At 37.1% G+C, this 20,689-nt stretch overlaps 2 protein-coding genes across 4 annotated transcripts in view; one reads left to right on the top strand and one right to left on the bottom strand.

The window, feature by feature from the left end:
* Positions 1 to 533: 533 nt before the first annotated feature.
* Positions 534 to 7,219, bottom strand: LOC114251673 (uncharacterized). 3 transcript variants are annotated; one of them, XM_089731230.1, is made up of 8 exons: positions 6,972 to 7,219; positions 6,083 to 6,192; positions 4,243 to 4,846; positions 3,397 to 3,560; positions 2,669 to 2,794; positions 2,103 to 2,297; positions 1,183 to 1,396; positions 534 to 772 (listed from the first exon to the last, which is right to left on the bottom strand). In XM_089731230.1, exons 1-8 carry the CDS (start codon positions 7,077 to 7,079, stop codon positions 671 to 673), a joined length of 1,623 nt encoding a protein of 540 aa, XP_089587356.1. In that variant the 5' UTR covers positions 7,080 to 7,219; the 3' UTR covers positions 534 to 670. The 3 variants fall into 3 exon arrangements, with proteins under 3 accessions (XP_089587356.1, XP_089587357.1, XP_089587358.1); XM_089731231.1 differs by having other exon boundaries at positions 2,103 to 2,282; positions 6,972 to 7,216; XM_089731232.1 differs by lacking the exon at positions 1,183 to 1,396 and having other exon boundaries at positions 6,972 to 7,200.
* Positions 7,220 to 9,374: 2,155 nt separating this feature from the next.
* Orp8 (Oxysterol-binding protein-related protein 8) overlaps positions 9,375 to 20,689 on the top strand; it is a 51,028-nt gene continuing 39,713 nt past the window's right edge. Inside the window, exons 1-4 of the mRNA XM_089731227.1 lie at positions 9,375 to 9,757; positions 15,869 to 16,491; positions 18,241 to 18,307; positions 18,832 to 18,938. Of these exons, the coding sequence (XP_089587353.1) occupies positions 16,375 to 16,491; positions 18,241 to 18,307; positions 18,832 to 18,938 (291 nt within the window). The 5' untranslated portion in view covers positions 9,375 to 9,757; positions 15,869 to 16,374. The remainder of the gene's footprint in view (positions 9,758 to 15,868; positions 16,492 to 18,240; positions 18,308 to 18,831; positions 18,939 to 20,689) is intronic.

The raw sequence follows: 20,689 nt of genomic DNA, 5'->3' as shown, positions 1-20,689 counted from the left end.
TGGTGCCGATAATCTGTCTAATTCTACAATGACAGGAGAATGAATAGAGAGGTTGGTGTTTTGAAATATTGGAACGAAGTTCCTTATGGGACGATGCGGAGGGGTACCCTAACCGGGAAAAAACGTCCGTAACGTAAGATTTTTATTAGTAATGCACACAGTGTACGACTTAACTTTGTAATAACGTACAAAAAATAACATTTTTTATCATTCATTGACCACGATCTCAGAGCGTTCGTTTGCGCAATACACTAACTCTTATGCAAACAACCGTGAATGAAGTGTACCACAATAAGTTCGCATGTTACCGAATGACCGTGGGTTGTTGCGAAACCTCCGGTTTTACTTTCTTTATAACTCGAATAGAACTTAAAATTAATATTTTTATAATAAGGAACTTTGTTCCTATCCGGTGTCCCACGACACCACACATCATTTTTTTAACTATTCTTGTGATTGGACTGGAATTTGGAGGGACTTAAAAAAAGGGAGCTGACGAATCCTACAATGACATGAGAATGAATAGAGGTTGGTGTTTTGAAATAATTTATTATAATATACATAAACTGCATTTTTAGTGACATTAAATATTGTTTACACAGGAGCGTTTGAATACAGGATCCCAAATATAGTCTTTATTAATTCATCAACATTATTATTATTATTTGCATTATAAATTAGAAACGTTTTCTTGATAGTAATTATTTTCTTCGATTATCAACTTCTCTTTCTCGCAAACCTTCTTCAGATGTCGGGTTAGCATGCTACGGGACTGAAAAAAAAAAACGCTAATGTTACGGATAATATTAAAACCGTGCAGGAGGGGGTTGGGGGGAGGAGTCACAAAGTTCTCCAAAAACGCATCAAGGATGTGCTCGAGACGATATTTTTTTATTATTGCTTAGATGGGTGGACGAGCTCACCTGGTGTTAAGTGGTTACTGAAGCCCATAGACATCTACGACGTAAATGCGCCACCCACCTTGAGATATAAGTTCTAAGATCTTAATTATAGTTACAACGGCTGCCCCACCCATCAAACCGAAACGCATTACTGCTTCACGGCAGAAACAGGCAGGGTGGCGGTACCTACCCGCGCGGACTCACAAGACATCCTACCAACAGAACGTAGGCTGTCAGCTCGGCTCGGATCAAGATATTCAACGCCCCTCTTCGCACGTACCTTAAAAGTCTTCGGGCACCTGTAGCATATGAAGACCTCTTTGGCTCTGCACGGGTCGTGGGTTGCCACGTGTCGCACCCAAGACTTTCGATTAGTGTACCTAGTATCGCAGACTTCGCAACAGAAGTCCTTCGTCGCCGAGTGGACGGCGGCCATGTGCGATTCCAGGGAGCGTTTCGTAGGACACAGCCTGTTGCACGCCCGACAGGCGAAACTAAAATCGGGGAACGCCCTTTTATTCGAAGGCGGCTAAACGCTCGTCTGGTCAGTGGGACTCAAAAGTTGGTACAGTACTTTTGGAGCGATTCTTAAGGGAATAAAATTGAAATCCTTAAAACATTGGTTCGAAATCCGTATTGCTTAGACGAATGGACTAGTTGACGACCCATTTGGAGTTAAGTCGTAGATGTCACTACGTGAACGCAGCCGCTAACGTTTGACATGGCATCTAAGATTCAGTTCTCCAGTACGACGGCTCAATACAGATTCCGTGACCGCTTTTCGGCTGAAATAGGCAGGATCGCAATCTGGGAATGTGGAAATCGAATCCACGACCCTCGGCACAACAGTCACTGCTACTGCATCACCGAGTCCGTTTACGTTAACCCAAACCAAGCATCGATATTTGTCGTTTTAACAAGTAATTAATTTTTCGGGCGAGTACCGTCAGACGCCTACTCGGGGTCGTTGACCCACTTCAGTTCATTCTTAATTTTCGTTACATTACGCGCAATATTTAATGGTTATACAAAAAAATTATAATTCAATTAATTTTTTTGTGTGTTAGCTCCATCACTAAATGGCCTTGCTCTAAATTTGCTTATTTTTCGTGTGCCCATGACAAATTTCGAGTTGCGATTAAAAATTAGTTTTCTGATTAAACTAAAATCAGTGGGGATCAGATGATAGGATGTACGTACACAGTCTGCTGATGTGCAAAGGTATTCCTCTTGTGTGCCATAAGACTCTTCCGGCTGTTGTACGTGACGTCACACGTCTCACAATGATGCAGCGCTGTGACGTCATCATGCTTCTTCTTGTGCTGGTTCAGGGTATACGGGCTGCTGAATGTCGATGGGCATTTGTCGCAGTTGAACTTTCTGTTGATGTGTTTACTGTAATCGAAGCGTGACATGTGACGTTCTAAGTCCGGGGCCCGCGCGCGACGAATGGACGATGAGGTCTTGAGGCTCCAACTTACTGGTTGATACCAGAACATTATCCTATATCTGACGTGAACCAATAATCCTAGGTATGCAAAATCTTACATAACAAGATGCGTGCCAAAATTCATGTCTACGAATTCTGGTAACCACTTACTACCAGATGTACCTAAGTCAGGCTCGTTTGCCAATGTAGCTCAAACAACTGACGCACAGCTAATTTCAGTAAATAGGTTTAATTACAAATGATCATTCTTTTCTCTTTATACCTTGACGATTTGACATCTCCAATCATACTACCACCAACTAAACCCAATACTCACATCATATGTGTCCGGACCGCTCCCTGGTTGCTGTAGCTCTTCCCGCAAACGCTGCACGAATACGTGCGGTTATTGTTCTTCTGATTGTGGAATCTCTTTAAGTGCTGTTTCAAATTTGTCGTATCCCTATAAGTTATAGAGACAAATGCTGTACCTCTATCTTAGTAAAAATTAATATCCTTGTTCGTTTGTCCTGTGCATGTTCCTGGACCATTCGTCTTGTGGCGGTGGAACTTTATACAGTTTCTACCGTAATTTTGGGCACAACTGTAGTTTCAATACTAGTTGTACCACGTCTATTGCAATCCTTGCGAACAATAAACCATTAGTAGGATCTTTGTGGCTTATATACCCTGGGGTGTACACGGGCAACCCCGGATACCGGTTTAAGTAAACGTGATCACTATTCCATAAAAAAAGTATTAAGAACTGAGCAAAATTAGTTGCAAAAGTTAGTAAAGACTAAAAAACAGCTGCTGATCAATGTCGTCAATGTATACCATTACATTCCTGTATCAAAACTCTATTTTTGGGACAAAGACAAGTCTGTTCCCACGAAAAACTGTAAGCGCCCACACCTCAAATATATATTGACCGATTAAATTCATTACCTACACACACGTTTCATTTTTTACTCTTTCCCAAGAACTGTCATTACTCATACACCGAGTCGAGCTTATTCCGCAAAATAGTCAACATGCAAAATGAGGGTTCAGTGTAAAACTCACATGAAAATCCTTCCGCACAAGTGGCAAGGGACTTGCGTACCATTCGCGTCGACTTTGATCCGTCGTCTAGAACGTTCTAGACTATGAGTCTTGCTGTGCGCGCGCAAAACGGACGCACACGCAAAACGTAGGGTGCACACCTCGCAACGATATTCACCGTTTGACTGTTGATCGGAGAAGTTTATCTATACAATCTACATATTTAAATGAAAATGTTTGTTTATATTTTGTAGTTGCGTAAACCAATAGTACGATTATGACGACAACAGTAGTTTCTATTAGAAGTACAAGGAGTTCAATTCTGTAGTATCATCAATATACGATTTTATTCATACAATTTCAGTCGTCACTGATAAATTTTAAAAACCACTTTTCACCTATGTTATACAAACATAAGAGACATATAATAATATATAATAACAAGTATATTTCGATCCAGAATACTAAATATTTTTAATAAAGATATCAGAGTCGAATTGATCAAAGATCAAAGACATATCTCGTGGAAATACTTGATTAAAAATAACCGATTGTTTTATTTCTATAATTAAGTAGCTAATGCGAATAGATAGCGTAGAAAGCAGCGCAAGAGCAGTAAGTGAGGTTGTGAAAGCGAATTATGCAGGCCCACCATGCGCAATCACGAGGTTTTAAGATGTCCATCTTAGAGAAGGGTGAGAGATCGTAAATTCAGATTGCGAGGGTGATAGCAGTGGCTCGGTGGGGTTGTAGTTTTGATATTCCTGAGTGGCCAGTTAGATAGACCTAATTCCTCAGTCCGAAAACCCTTCATATTCTAACGAGTCTTTACCACTAAGATATTAAAATGCACACAGATAGCATTACCTCTTCGTGTCTCATCATATGCGCCTGATAAGTGTCCTTAAATAGGAATCCAACAGCGCAATTATAACATTTGAATTCCGCCTCTAAATACTTCTTCCCTTTCCTCATAGCATCCAAAACCGCTTTCTGCTCTTCTAGATCAGTTAAAATCTTTTTCAGCCTCTTGTTTTTGATCTTCCTCGTTTTCGTATCGTCCAATTTAGCTGATCCCTCATTTCGATCATCATTTATCATCTGCACGTGATCTTCAATAAATTCATTTTGAATTTTCATTTGTTCTGGCACGCTACCTTCGATTTCGCCATCAATATTATCATCGTCCAAAACGTTTAAAGCGTTAGCACCTTTATCAACAATCGGATTATCGTTACCGTAAAATTCATTTAACGTATCTAGATCTTCGTAGTAATCAATGTAATTCCTTTCATCTTGTAGCTGGTGTATGTGATAATCATCTGCGTCTTTACGACTCTCGTCCAAATTTCGTTCATCACAAACGTATTGGGAGCTATACCCGCTCTGTAAGGTTTGGCATGAGTCAGACTTCGGGCACAGTGTGTGGCATTCCGTGTCGGTTCTTTGCAAACGTATAGGAACATCTTCACTGCAAATACATTGATTAAAAACTGTATTGTGAGCACCTGTTATCCGAATAAATTATTAACTGATGTTAGGACGTCTTGTCGTAAATTAATAATCATAATAAACAAACAAAAAAAAGACGTCTTGTCAGTCCGCACGGTTAGGTACCACCATCCTGCTTATTACTGAACTGAAGCAGTAATGAGTTACGGTTTGAAGGGTGATGCAACCGTTCTACTGTAAAAACTCAAGGTAGATGGCGGCGTTGTAGATGTCTATGGGCTCCGGTAACCGCTTAACACCAGGTGGATCGTGAACTCGTGCACCGATCTAAGCAATAAAAAAGTCCCAATACGATAAGTTAAAGGTTTTAATGTAAAGTCATTAATAAGGACATTATTATGACATATTCATATTTTAATGACTTTGTGTGAGATACGTTTTTGTGGAATAATTTAACGAAATATCAATAAAAATATAGAATGTCACGATATAATTTTGTTTTTTATTTGTTCTGGGTAAAAAACTAAGTTCCCGTTTTTTTTTGCCTATTTAAGCATTTGCCCCTTATAGGCTGAAAAAATCTGACAACCCTAATCTTAACTCCAATTTGTATGCAGTTGGAAAACCGCCCCTACCGGCAAACTCCATACAAATTTGAGTTAACTTTTACGCTATCTAAAACATTAAAAAACTCACACTAAGCACGCTGGTCTTAAACAAACTTTTAGGGTGTTTTAAAAGTTTCCCTATTGTCTGATTGGTTAAATTTGTGAGCAAACATTGCAAATACACATTTGTGTAGATTAGATCAGTCATTCAGTGTTGTCTGCATTAAGGCAATATTATTGATATATTATTTTATTAAGTTTTCTATGAGTCCTAGAAATAATTAAAGCTTTACTTTTACAGTTTAAGCTCTCTCTTTATTAATTGTTGTTTATTGATTTTTCATTTGTTTCATAATTATGTGTACATTATAATTTATTCATCTGTGACTTATTAAAACTGTAAAATATTTGAAACATTGGAAATAAGATAATTACATAAATAAATGCAAGATTAAATCGTAAAAGTAATATGAATTATAATGTTATTGTTGTTTTGGATTGGGACATAAATTCCTCTACATTTTTGGGGTTATGGAATGAGCATATCTGACATCAAGAATAAGCTCACCTGACGCAAAGCTGAACCAAAAAAGTGCAAGTTTAAGCTATAAAAGATAATCATTTAGTTAATAGTTAATTTGTCTCACCTGAACAAACTAGGATACTCAGAACTCCTCTTCAGACATTTAGATCTGAATAACCATAATTTGTTGAGTATGTGTCTGCATATATGGCACAAATGCGAATCCTGACATAACTGGAAACAAAAATAATCATCTTAATTAACCTGTATCTCTCTTCTAAATGATTCTGACTTAGTTAGCCACAATGCACTGTGTTCTAAAGAGGCTATATTTTATTCCAATCCAAATGTATAGAGTTAGGTGCCTCATGTCTATGTGTTAACAGTTATGGTGAGAAACATTTATGCATAATGTGGACTTATTGTATAGGTATTTTTATATTTCGATGATGGCTTATAAAAATTACACATTGTGAGCACTTTTAACCTTTTTAGTGCTGAACTTATATTCACATATTTTGCAGAAAGGATTTTAAAAAAAAAAATTAAGATAAATTTATAGCAACATTATTATAAATGTTATTAACTTGTTAATCACATAGGCCGGGTTGGCGCAGGATAATCCAGGAGATAGATATCAAAGGAGGCGGCGACTCTCAGAAAAGTGGATTATCAACGCAAAGAAGAACTTATTAAAAACGATATAAGTGCGCGTGCTAAGACACGTCCGTATAGGTCGATACCTAATACCTATTATCAAACTTCGCAATAGTCGGTATTCCGACGCACTGCACTTCATACGCTTTAATACAGAGTCGATCTATCGACGGTTCGCGCTCCAAAATTTTATCAAAATATAGTTTCTTTGGAGACTCAAGACACAAGATGAATGATAAATTTTCCGTCGATCAATCTTAAGTTATGGATAGATACAATTATTTCGTTTCCTATTTCCTTCGTTTAATATAAATACGTAGGATTGTTATTGAAATTTGAAGTTATATAAAACATACATTCATTCCTATGACTTCACGATATTTCTCGCGCGTCACCTCGTTTGTTATAGAGTTGATCGTGCTATGGCAAACGAAACATAGGAACGACGCCATCGTTGAAACCATTCAAATATCTCAAAATACACATGTAGACACAAACTGCACTTTTATTTAATCATTAATTTTGTTAATGGTCAACTTTAGGACGTAAGTAGGTAAACCACTAGAGAGGTAAACATAAACAGCTGAACTTCAAATACTCTTTTGACATTTATGACATTTCTTTCCGTCTGTCTATTAGACAGGCAAAGGAAACATAACCCATACATTGGTTTTAACTAAAGGACGAAACGATATCTTGTGTATGTAAAATTAATTAAAACTTGATTGGACTATTTGAATTGAATACATTTTTGAAAGGAGAAACCCCATTTTGGGCCTAAGCGTTACACGAATGGGATATGTACCAAAAAATTCGTCTATTTTGCTTGATTAACCTATTGAAATCTTAGCTTCATTGACAATGGCCAAGTGTAGAAAATAAGTTGAATTCAATTTTTTGTTTAAACAATCTTTGTAAACATCTGCAACACTTATTTCAATATACGTAACTAGCTCCACAAACGTGCGGATTAGAATTAGAACATCCATAAAATAGGATCGATTTAGTGGAAATCAAGTGTAAAAAATAATTAATACTCTTTTGCTTTAGGATAAATGACTGTTTTTATAGGTATTTTAATCAATGTAAATAGAGTATGGCCATCGAATCGTGACACAACTACTTACAATGGCGGCAATTCAAAATATCTACAACTGACAACATTAAATATAGCATGAAAGGGTAGTTTTGCATTTTTATATTAATGTGACTATGCCATAGAAAAACACAAATGTATCAAATCGTGTTATGTTATCTTTAATGTTGCCAACTGAAGATATTTTGGATTTTGCCGTAAAGCAGTAATGCGTTTCAGTTTGAAGGGCGGGGCAGCCGTTGTAACTATACTGAGACCTTAGAACTTATATCTCAAGGTGGGTGGCGCATTTACCTCGTAGATGTCTATGAGCTCCAGTAACCACTTAACATCAGGTGGGCTGTGAGCTCGTCGATGGGTATCTAAGCAATAAAAAATAAAAATAAAAAGGCATGAACTAAAATGAAATGAAATGTGATGAGATAATATGGGAGCACGTAATGATTTATATTTTATATAAAAAAGCTATCATATAAATATAGTTTTTCATATAAAAAAGTTTTCATTAAAATTAAAATAAGACTGACCTAAAGGTCTTAGTTACCAGGTCATAAAATTCCTTAAAAAAATCATTTCGTGCGCAGCGCGTTTCGCATTACGATGTTTTTTATTTTTGGCTTTCGTTCCTTTTCGTAAACAACCTAACGCGCGATTTCTCGTAACAGGTTCCATTTTTATTTTAAAGCAACCTGTTGCTGCAACAGGTTTCGTAAAAAAATTAATCTTTAGTAGGAAATAGCCTCAAAAATATCGTTTTTATTAAAATATCTCGAACAATAAACATAACCTAAAATGTAAACATTGTCTGATTTTACCAATTTGGCCATTGCTGCGAGACCTGAAAATTGGGCTCATGAAACCTTCTTAGGTATTGTAACTTGTGCCCAAATTCTAGCACTGTTAACGCCAGGCCCAAGTTTGTATGGATTTCGGGTTTGTCCTTTACTGTATAGATAATGAATAGAAGAATGACATTAAATGAAATGAAATTAGGCAATACTGTAGGTGTTAGTTGAGATAAAATCTAAATAAGTAACACAAACGGGATTTTTTGGAAGAGTCCGACAAACAAATAACACCGATTTTGTTTTCTTTTTCCACAGTTGTGAACATTTAAAAATGCCAAAAAGTGAAAAACTCACAATTATTACACTTTTAAACACGAAGAAATTCTAAATTACCAAAACTAAAACACCTTTATATTTTTAACATTATTTTATCAAAGTTCTGGCTTAAAGCACTGAAACACGTATAAAATATAGCTATTTATTTGCTTTATTTCGTTTTTGTTTTGGGAAATAGTGTAGCAGTATTTTTGTTTTGGTCCACCAAGTTATATCCACTAAACTATAGTACTAACCTGAACTTAACAAAATTGCATAATTCCAACTATAAGGGTTGTCTGTGAAAGAATTAATTAAATTACTGTTAGTTAGATTTTAAATAAGACTCTTCTAACCCATCTTTCAGATATAAATATTGTTCCATAATAAAAACACGTTTTCACAAGTCTGTGTGGTGTTAATGCAGCAAGTTACGAAATTTTATAGTAAGAAGCCGAAAGGATAAGCCGTTTCAGACCACTATAAAAGGTTTTGAAATCGATTTTTCTACTCGACTAAAAGAAAAGTCACATGTCAAATACTACATCACCAACTCATGTCAGAGTCGTCAGAATCAAAGAAAAAGAAATAAATTCGTGCCTTTGGATTCAGGAAAAATAATATTACGAAACTAGTGTAAATTACGTTGTAAATACAGCAATTTAACTGTAACATAACTTTGAATGTATTATTTTGAGCTTAAGTATGAGTGTCTATGCATTTTCGTTTTAAACAAACCGTATGTTTTGTGACTCGTGTACGGCAGTGAAAAATCGCAATTTTAATTAGTTTCTTTGGTCGAGACCGGGACTGGTTCGAAAAAAAATTAGGAAGTGGTAATGCATGAAGTATTTCCAGTGTTCCGGATGCAGAAGAAAATAATGCAGTTTGAATTTCGAATAGAGAATAAAACTTTTTTATGCTAAGCGATAAAATTACATCCGTAAGTACGTTTTCGTGAGCCAAATTTAATTAGGGAGAGAAATTCAGCTATTTGTTCAATACATCTCGGTGATGTAATATTTATTATGCGACAATCCAAATAATCCGTATTAATATAATTGGCTTATCTTAAATTGTCTATTTTGAGTTCTTAGTGGGGTACCAAAGCAATTGGCTTCTGTGACTCCTATATTCTAAATGCACCCTAGCTACTATTATTCTTGTATTATTTATGTCTTTGTCACAACATTTTACCGCTAAACTAAATTAAATTGGCTGTCAAAAATTGTTCACATTAACAACTTTATTGTGGATGTCAACATAATTTTCATTTCATGCATGAAGGTAAAATAACAAACTCCATAGGTGTATTCGAAACAATTCCTGGCCCATTAATAAGTTTCTAAGTAACTATACTTATTTATTAATAGAAGAATTTGGTACTTTTGTTGGAGGTCTTGGCTTTTTAATTATTTTTATGCTTCATAAATGACAAGTCTACTTGTAAAGTACTTAATGAAGTTATTGGATGGGATTTTAGTTATTGATCCTAGGGTTTAATTGTGTAAATTTGATTTGATTAACTTAAGACTCCTGAAAAAAAAATTGTTATTTTAGCATTAATGTGTCTCTTATTTTGAGAAATCCAAATGGGGAAGATCTTTTGCTGCATGGGTGTTAATACTGAATATACCAACACACCAAATGTTGTTATTCTAAACTTTTATTTTTCGAAGTTTATCTTGAAAATGTTAATGGCTCTATATAGGTTTTTGTCTAGAATATTCTGTTCTACAAAAGCTACCGTTACACTGCCATGCATCTCATGGGATACCATAATTCTCACATCTAGAGCACTAAGAAATCTAAATAGTAACATCTAAAATATGAAGGTTGGTAAAGAGGGGCTTTCTCTCAAAATTAAGTTTCATACTATTGAAAATAGAATCGAAATGAGGTAAAGTGGCCTGATATAATGAAACATATTAATAGATGATTAACTTGGTTGTTCAGTAGTTAGCAGCTCTGACCGGTTTGCTGAGGGCTGTGGATTCGATTCCTACATCTGGCAAATTCGTGTGATGAACAGGTTTATTTACTCTTTGACTGGGTGTTTATTATCTATATATGTATATATTTAAATGTGTTTAAGTACGTATGTTAGTCTCTGGTACCCACAATATAGGGAATTCTAAATCTGGGCCAAATGGCAGTGAGTGATTTGTGGCCAGCTATTTATTACTTCTAAATATTTATTATATAAATAGTCTTTAATTAATACACCCCTATCAACACTTTTTAAGATGAGTTACCGAGAAAGTAATTCTTAATTACACACATGTTGGAAAGATGTGTAAGAATAGTAATTGGATACCAAACATGTTTTGCCACTATGTCTGCAGCATGTGTATCAAATATAATCAATTAATTATTTGGCACGATATCTCTGTCTGTATCTGTAAAAGGTTTAGAACAGCCCTTTTTTAAATGTATATTTAAAAATTATTGATACGGGCCATTCAGAGAATTTTGAAATTATTTCTTTTGAATATTACCCAACAATCAATACTTTGGAACTCTAAACACATATTTTGTTAGAATGGTTACAAACTATCAGCAATATCAATGTTAATATCACTATTGAAGATCTGTGAAGTGGATAGATAAGAGAAAGATAGATCAAATTTAAACTACATATAAGCTGACAAAGTAAAGAAATAAATAAAATTAGATTTTATTTTCATTTTTTATTGCTTGGATGGGTGGACGAGCTCACAGTCCACCAGGTGTTAAATGGTTACTGGAGCCCATAGACATCTATGACGTAAATGCGCCACCCACTTTGAGATATAAGTTCTAAGGTCTCAGTATAGTTACAACGGCTGCCCCACCCTTCAAACCGAAACGCATTACTGCTTCACGGCAGAAATAGGGTGGTGGTACCTACCCGTGCGGACTCACAAGAGGTCCTACCACCAGTAATTACGCAAATTATAATTTTGCGGGTTTGATTTTTATTACGCGATGTTATTCCTTCACTGTGGAAGTCAATCGTTAACATTTGTTGAGTACGAATTTCATTAGAAAAATTGGTACCCGCCTGCGAGATTCGAACACCGGTACATCGCTAGATACGAATGCACCGGACGTCTTATCTTTTAAGCCACAACGACTTCCAAAATGTGTGTTACGACTTCAAAAATCTCAGCTCTGTGTTAAGAAACCAGAATATAGAGTTAAATCTGAGCCCCGATGCAAAACAGCTTGTCTAGTATGGAAAGTACTTAGTACAAAGTAAAATTTAGAAAGTAAATATTGGTAATAATACAGTTTAATATGTATAATCTCACGGATCGTTTGGAACCTCTGGGTCTGCAAAGGGACTTTGGTTCCTTTTGTATTTCGTACCGTATGTTCCATGGCGAGTGCTCTGAGGAATTGTTTGAGATGATAACATCATCACGTTTTTACCATGGCACCGCCCCTGAAGTAGAGTTCAGCCATATTACCTGGAGTCACTGCATTCATCCACAGACATCTTTTTTGCCACGTACAATCCGGCTTTGGAAAGAGTTCCCCTCCACGGTGTTTCTCGTGCGCTATGACGTATCCTTCTTCAAACGAGGCTTGTGGAGAGTACTGAACTGTAGGCAGCGGCTTGGCTCTGCCCCTGGCATTGCTGAAGTCCATAGGCGACGGTAACCACTCACCATCAGGTGGACCGTGTATGCTCGTCTGCCTACAAGGGTAATAAAAATATATATAACTAGCGATCCGCCCTCGCTTCGCTTCGGAAACATTAAAACACACATGAAACAAAAAAAAAAAAAAAATTTTTTTTAAAAAAAGTAGCCTATGTTCATCAGGGACAATGTCGGCTTCTAATGGAAAAAGAATTTTTCAAATCGGTCCAGTAGTTTCGGAGCCTATTCGAAACAAACAAACAAACAAATCTTTCCTCTTTATAATATTAGTATAGATAATAATACGTTAAGTGAGTGGTTACCAGAGTCCGTCAATAAAGTAAATGCCATCACCCACCTTCGGACTTGTGTTCTCTAATAAACTGTAGTTGCCATCTCAAGCTGAAGCGCATTACTGCTTCACAGCAGAAATAGTCTGGGCGTTTTGTTAGCCTGCACGTGTAGGTGCCACCACTTTGCCTACTTCTGCATCGAAACAGCTTCGGTTTGAGGGGTCAAGGTCACAGCGGATTTACTGTCACCTAGCTCTAAGCCAGTGGTCGGCAACCTTGTCAACCAAAAGAGCCAAATATAGATAACACATAAGATATGAATTTGATTCAATGAGGCATTTTTTTAACATATATGTATATTTGTAGCCTTGTGTGTCGAAAAATATTTAAATTAGTGTATTACAAGGCAAGATAATAAGTAAGTGTTCCGTTTCTGGACTAAACATTTCGCGCAGGGCCCTGCGATACTTTAAGACAAATATTTTTTGTATGGAAACTAGCGACATCACGTAGCGGATGCCCCTAAACTTGTATGCTGTTAAAGTTAAGGCATTTTATTATTGTATAACTAAACACAGAAATTAAAAAATTAGTAAATCATACAAATCTTTATTTGTTATAGACAAATTGATTAAGTTTTATCAATTTGTGGCTTCTGAAAATTTACATAATCCGTCTTTAAAAATAAAATATAGGATAGGTAATATGTTTACAGGAGCAGTGAGAACCTAATCAAAGTGAAGCCATCTAGTGGCCGACGCCCGTAAACATTTTTGTTGAGTGCTTGAGTTGCTTATCTGTAACTAATTTATGTGTATTATCTATGATTTCACGAATGAGCCGTAGACGAGGAAATGAAAAAAAAAAAAAATTTAATCCTGTTTTTTGTCGGGAGAATATCACATTTGTATTTACGCGACGTATTTTACGGTTCAAGGTTTTATCGCGTATATGCAGAGAGAGCACAGTTCTGTTGTAGCGATAGTGTTAATATCGTTAGCGCAATTATCTGTTTAATTTTGTTTTTTTAATGTTCTATGCGTCTAGCTTATATTTCGTTATTGTTTTTTAAAGATTTTTTTTGGTAAATTTTGTTTTCGTAATTACCGGGCGCGCGAGAGAGAACGCAATTCGGCGAGGCTCGAATAAAAATAATCGATGCTTTTTTTTTAATTTTTGTGTGTTTTTAGTGTTTTTAAACTCAAATCGACTATTTGACTAGTTGATGTTTTTTTTTTTAAATTCGTTTAAAAACTGATGTTTTTCATGTGGTAGAAGCAATTTCATCAAGAGTAGTTTTTGAGTACATCAGAGGAAGTGAGAAAGTAGCCCCGGTAAGCAACAAATTAAAGAGCGGACGGTTAGCGTGGTATGGTCATGTGATGCATAGAGAGAAGATGCATGTGACTAGGAGATGTATGGAAATGGTAGTGCAAGGTAGAGAGGGAAGAGGTCGACCGAAGAAGACATGGATGGAGTGTGTGAATGACGATATGAGAGAGAGAGAGAGAGAGTAGTGAGTGTTGAGATGACGGCTGATAGAAGAGAATGGAAGAGAAAAATTAGCTGTGCCGACCCCACCTAGTGGGATAAGGTGGAGAAAAAGAAGAGTAGTTTTTGAGTAAAACCCTATTGAGACCCATTCTTACTTATTGCTCAGAGATATGGGTATTCAGCAAAAAGGATGAGAATCGTCTGCTTGTGTTCGAGTGAAAGATCCGAAGATCGGTGCTGTGCAGGAAAACGATGTATGGAGGACGCGCGAATAATCACGAGTTCTATGATATTTACAAAGACCCTCACAAAAACTATAAAAATTGGTCGCCTGCGATGGGCAGGACATGTAGTAGATAGAGGAAACCAGAATGCCAAGACAACTGTCATATGGCAAACCATAGGGCCGCAGAAGACGTGGTAGGCCCAAACTCCGATGGTTAGAAGGCGTAGAGTAAGACCTGAAAGTTGTTGATATCAAAAACTGTAAGAAGGTCATGACCAGGCTAAGACCTATCCTAAGCGTAAAGATGATGATGAGTTTTTGAGTTAAATAATGAATTAAATATTAATATTGACTTTCGACTCTATTGAGGAACTCTTCCTCGTAATCGATGAGTTCGACAAGGACGGTGACTTGTGCTTGAGAGGCCTAAAAGCACCTAGAGTGAAGAAGACAGAATCCGACAAGACATGTTTTGGGCGATGGCGGGTTTGCGTTGCCTCGCCTGTGTCGAAATTAGCGGCGGCGGCAGGATAAGAGGCTAATTGTGTCGCGCCGCTTTGTCGAAGTAGCGTTTTATAGATATCGTATCGTCAATATGTCGATACCTAGACACAAGAGGTCGAAGTTGATAGAACTGATATTAAGAGCATATCAAACTATAAACATATCGCTTCATTTTAAGAGAGATAAAACGCTGACTTTTAAATGATAAACTTTAATCTATACATTGGTATCGATTTTATTAGATAGATTTTTAAATATTACGTAAATATATATAATATTTATATAACGATATCTTTAAATGTAATGTTTGAATAAATTTCAAAACGTCCGGTCAACTTGAAAAATGTGCGCACTTATAAAGATCCAATGACGAAACAATTCTCCATATATAATATTTCTTCTGCGCGTGTGTTTCTCAGTGAGCCCGTAGACATCTACAACATAAATGCCGCCACCCACCTTGAGATGTGAGTTCTAAGGTCCCAGTTTTTACAGTACAACGGCTCTGCCCCGCCCTTCAAACCGAAACGGCATTAACGCTGTTGATGTCTATGGGCTTCACTAGGTGGGACGTGAGGTCGTGAGGTCATTTGTATGGTATACCGGTCGTTTCTCATCCGAACACGACGCTGCCTCTCTGAAGAGCTTATTGCTAAGTTTCTGCCCGGATTTTATCAGCGGGTCGAGGTTCCGATCCGGTAGTAGATTCAGCGAAGCACTGCTCTTGCTAGAGCTAGTGTTAGAAAGTCCCCTCAACCAAGCCCTGGGTGTTCGCCCACCAGCCAGGATGAGGCCGGAATAGCCCCACGAGTCTAATGACAGATAAGCAGCTAAAAAAACGTAATATAATCATAATACATGTTTGAGTATTTATAATGTGTTTATTTTCAACCATTCTATTTTTATTACAGGTCTATTTTCCTTCCTGTTATCCTTTCCTTGATTCAGTAACATTCCAGAAAAAAAAAGCAAAAAATATTTGTTTGCAATGAAAATTTCATTCCATTTTAAATTCCCTTTCAAAAATTCGTAGATAATACATATTAATAATTATAGTCATTAAAAATAAAAGCACCAAATTATTGATCGTGAATGTAAAATGATTCTAAAATAGTTTTTAATAATATTGTAATTAATTTATATAAAAATTAAATATAAATATCATATGAATGAACAATTAAAATGTCTAAATATAGTAATGATTGAAAATGCACAACGCAATTAATTGTAATTAATTATATGTAACTAAGTAAATTAAATTGAATATTTGAAAACTTGATAAATGATTAATTGAATTAAAAACAAACCAAAGAATTAGATTAAGGTTAGGTTTGCATTAAAAAAAAAAAAAACCACACGCTACATTAGAACTTTTCCTTGATCGGCCTATTTTCATTATGTGGTGACTGTTCTTGTCATGATGAGTTCCTCTCCCGTCGTTGAGCATTCCTCCCCTTCCACCACCCCCTCGTCACCAGCTCTGAGGCCCGACAGCGGACACTTTCACTCCTCAACACCAAACTACACCGGCAGGGTAAGTGGAAGAACAATGTATGTTTGTTTACACGCGACTAATTAGCTAGTTCTATATATCAACTGCATAGTCTAAAACAAAGTCGCTTTCTCTGTCCCTATATCGCTATGTATGCTTAAATCATTAAAACTACGCAACGGATTTTGATGCGGTTTTTTTTTATAGATAGAGTGATTGAAGAGGAAAGTTTATATGTATAATAACATCCCTTAAATATAGGAGAAATCAATAATAAATTATAGTTTCGGAAGCGAAGCGAGGTCGGGTCGCTAGTGTGCATATATTTAAATCTATTTGTGCTTAGTGCGAGCTTTTTAACGTTCTCGATAGCGTGAAAGTTAACTCAAATTTGTGTGAAGCTAGAACAGCGTCCCTAGCGACAAACAAACATATTTGGGAGATAATGACAAAGGGAAGATCTTCCACCGAACGGGTGAGATTGCTCGGTATACCGACGGTCCGAATGTTGTTGTTCAGAACTTGTACATACACAAACTCAGCTTGGAAATGTCGTTAGAGCCGGATTTTCTCAGTCTCTCAGTTAAGTCTTCTTTGGAGGCGCTCGGGCAGTTTTTATTAAACCACATCCCTCGTGGCTGAGCCTTTGTTCGCCAATTAGTCCTGGAGAAACTGGAAAGGCGATAGGGCTATCAGTATTCGTTCCTTCCTAAAAAAATGGTCTTAGTGTGATTCAAATTCACAAGTCCAATATTTTTATGTTGTGTAGTAGCTACCGCCACAGTACTTACATATCAAGCTAATACAAAAGCCTGTTAAAAAAAGTCCCACACATAATACCTATTCTCGCAATTAGCCTTGACCGTACTGTAACATGCTACGTTCATTTCACTATATGTATGGTCCTAGGGTACTTGGCCGGTACATAGGGTCCTCGTAAATTGTCTCCACTTCACCCGGTCTTGCGCTTTTTCCTTAAAATCGCTCCAGGTCAGGCCGGTATTCCTCACGGGGCGTTGCTATGTGTGTACAGGGAGACCAGGTCTTCTGCCACATTAATTATAAACACTATTATTTAGTATACGCCAGGGTTGCGGGTAGACTCAGTCGACCAGCACTTGGAGTAGGATTTATAGGTCCGTCCGTCACATGCTCTGTGGACCATCTGATAATCTGGTGCTAGCGGTGCAGGAGTGCGTTGTTTTGCGACTCGCCATGACAGGTCGCGTGGGAGATACTGGTGGTAGGACCTCTTGTGAGTCCGCGTGGGTTGGTACCACCGCCCTGCCTATTTCTGCCGTGAAGCAGTAATGCGTTTAGGTTTGAAGGGTGGGGCAGTCGTTGTAACTATACTGAGGTCTTAGAACTTATATCTCAAGATGGGTGGCGCATTTACGTTGTAGATGTCTATGGGCTCCAGTAACCACTTAACACCAGTTGGCCTGTGAGCTCGTCCACCCATCTAAGCAATAAAAAAAAAGATCAAAATTAGGACGCGACCATTAGATGAAGCGACGCGGATTCATCGACCCTGACCCAATTAAATTCTCGACAGAAAACGGTATAGTAGTTTCTTTACTTGTGCGCATCGTAGTCTCAATTGAAACCATGTTAGCTGTTGCTGTTACCACTTCCGCTACCAGTTTTTTTTCTCGCGTTTTGTATTGTCATTATGTTATGTGTGAAATGAATATTCGAGGTTCGAGGAAATTTTACGTTCGTCTCATTATCTTGAACCCAACATTTTTGAAGGTATGAATTATACACGTGTTTTTATTTTATTTTATTCAGAAGCATCAAAATCCACCATTGAACGTCGTGCTCCCGTCAGTGGCGCCGACAACAACGCCCATATACGGTGAGTGCGCTCTTTGTCTAGTCACACAAGGTATGGTTACGCCGGTAAGAGTAACGCCATCTATCGCCGAATAGCCGAATGAATATAGAAGGATCTAGTAGCATCTAGAACGCTCGAGAAGTACAACGCCATCTATTGCCAGATATCGGAAACACATAATCGGTCGAGCAGTTTCGGACTCTATGTGGGATCTAGTATTACAAAATTATTGTTACGCGCTGGGGTTCGGGATAAATAACTGTTCCACCTAAGTACAACTTAAAACTGTATTAGCACTTAGAAAACTTAAAACACTTCACAAACAGGGCGAATCGTTTCGATACGTGTTTGCGCTATTTGATAATAGATGACGTTACACTTCTCGAGCGCTCTCAATATTACTAGTTCTTTTTCTTTTGTTATTCATTTCTGCTATTCGACGACAGATGGCGTTAATCTTAGCGACGTAACATTAATATGTTGGTCGGGTATTGACGTATGTCTATTAAGGCGGATAACAAAAGCTTCATTCGAAATTTTTTTAGGCGAACCAACTTTGACTCCGCCGCCGAGGTCACCCGGTGCGGCCGCCGTGACTCCTGCCTCGGGCGATTCGAGGGCCCATCCACCGGACGGAACCTCCTCGGATAAGGTAACCCCGTTGTTTCTGTCTTATTGTCGCGATCGATCTAGACGAGACTGGCGGGAACGCGACGAGCGAAGTTGTGTGATTTGTTTTATTTTATCTACTTAGTGTTTCTTCAGGTTTAAATGTCTAATAACGGTGGCTTATTAACTGTTTAAATATCTGTGAAAGTGTACAAGTGTGAGAAAATGAAACAAAGCCGCTGTACGTAACTTATCGGGATCTTCCAAAAAGTCCATTAAAAAAAATTCAGTAATGGACCACCATTTTACTGAGATTATAGTTCATCCCATATCATCTCATCTCATTTCATTTAATTTCATCCCAGTTGATTAATGTTGAAAATTAATCATCTTTCTTTCATTTGACTTCATTTTATATTTTTTTTCATAAAAATAAGAGTATAAATTAAAATAAGACATGACCTAAAGGTCTTAGTAACCAGGTCATAAAAACGCTTTAAAAAAAAAATATCCAGACGTAATGAACGATCGCTGTAGCAGTAGACATGTCGTTTGGGTTCCTCCCGATCTAATCCACCCTGGTCCTCAGGATCGGGTATGTGGTTTCCGGCCGCCACGATTAGAGGGTCATCGTGTCGCGCCGTCTGTGCGAAATGGCGTGCTGACGCAGTTTCCAAATACTTCGTAAATTTAGAATTGAAGTGGTTTGAAATTTTTAGGAGAACTAGTGGTCCCTCAGTAGTCGAATTCGACGAAGAATTCGACCATAATTAATACCGAATATCGACCATAATACTTCAAAAGAATTTATAAAAAAGGAAAATTGTTACCCGCCTGCGGGATTCGAAAACCGGTGCATCGCTACATACGAATGCACCGGACTTCTTATCCTTTAGGCCGCGACGACTTCAAAGACTGCTGACGTCTGCCTTAGTTAATTAACCAATCATTTTAATAGGTTAGGAAACAGTCAACTTTAACTAATCTTAGTTAAGTACATAAATTGCAGTGTTCCGCCGATATATGTTTTCTTTTTCTTAGTAGCATACTTCATTGCTGAAGGTCGTTTAATTTTTATTATATGTTTAGTTTTTATATTTATTACTAGCGGCCCGCTCTGGCTCTGTTCGGGTATTTACCAAAATGTCAACGAAGTTGCCGTTGTTTTATTTTTAGAACACTTATTACGGCATAACTATAACGGTGAGACATATGCTGTCGCGACACTTTTTCTAAATAATAATGTGCTCTACAAAGTCGTAGTACATTATTTTATTCTATCATCGATAGTTTTCGCAGAGCACGCGATGTAAAGAATATTTTAGATAATTTTTTTACACCTTGGGTTACGTTATAGGAGTTTTAATAAGGATCCCTAATTTTTTTCAAAAAAGATTATAGCCTATGTCACTCGAGAGTAGTATAGCTTCCAAACAGTGAAATATTTTTTTAAATCGGTTCAGTAGTTTCGGAGTCTATTCAATAAAAACAAACAAACAAATCTTTCCTCTTTATGATATTAGTATAGATTATGATATTATTAATATAATTCTTTATTTAGCTTCAGTAAACTGCGACCGACATCAATGTCACATGCATACCTATTTATGTATACTGTTGTACAAAAGCGTATCGCATTCAAATGTGTATTACAATGCAAATACAACAGCAAATACAATGGAGTAATGACGCGACGCGCTTGTGGATGATATTAAAAACGTATCTGGTCGCGCGTATGACGCGTTTCTAGTATTTTCGATTTATTTCTTCTTTTTTTCCTTTACCTCTTCATTT

Source organism: Bombyx mandarina, chromosome 11 (assembly GCF_030267445.1).
Source record: "Bombyx mandarina strain Sakado chromosome 11, ASM3026744v2".
In the NCBI taxonomy this organism is placed as follows: domain Eukaryota; kingdom Metazoa; phylum Arthropoda; class Insecta; order Lepidoptera; family Bombycidae; genus Bombyx; species Bombyx mandarina.
This window is presented reverse-complemented; position numbering and strand designations above follow the sequence as displayed.

Coding starts and splice junctions, on each gene's coding strand:
- LOC114251673 (XM_089731230.1), bottom strand. CDS start 7,079: ATGGTTTCAACGATGGCGTCGTTCCTATGTTTCGTTTGCCATAGCACG. Junction 4,847..6,082: donor GAGTATCCTAGTTTGTTCAG/GTGAGACAAATT, acceptor ATGTATTTGCAG/TGAAGATGTTCCTATACGTT. Junction 773..1,182: donor GGTGCCCGAAGACTTTTAAG/GTACGTGCGAAG, acceptor TTTTTTTTTCAG/TCCCGTAGCATGCTAACCCG.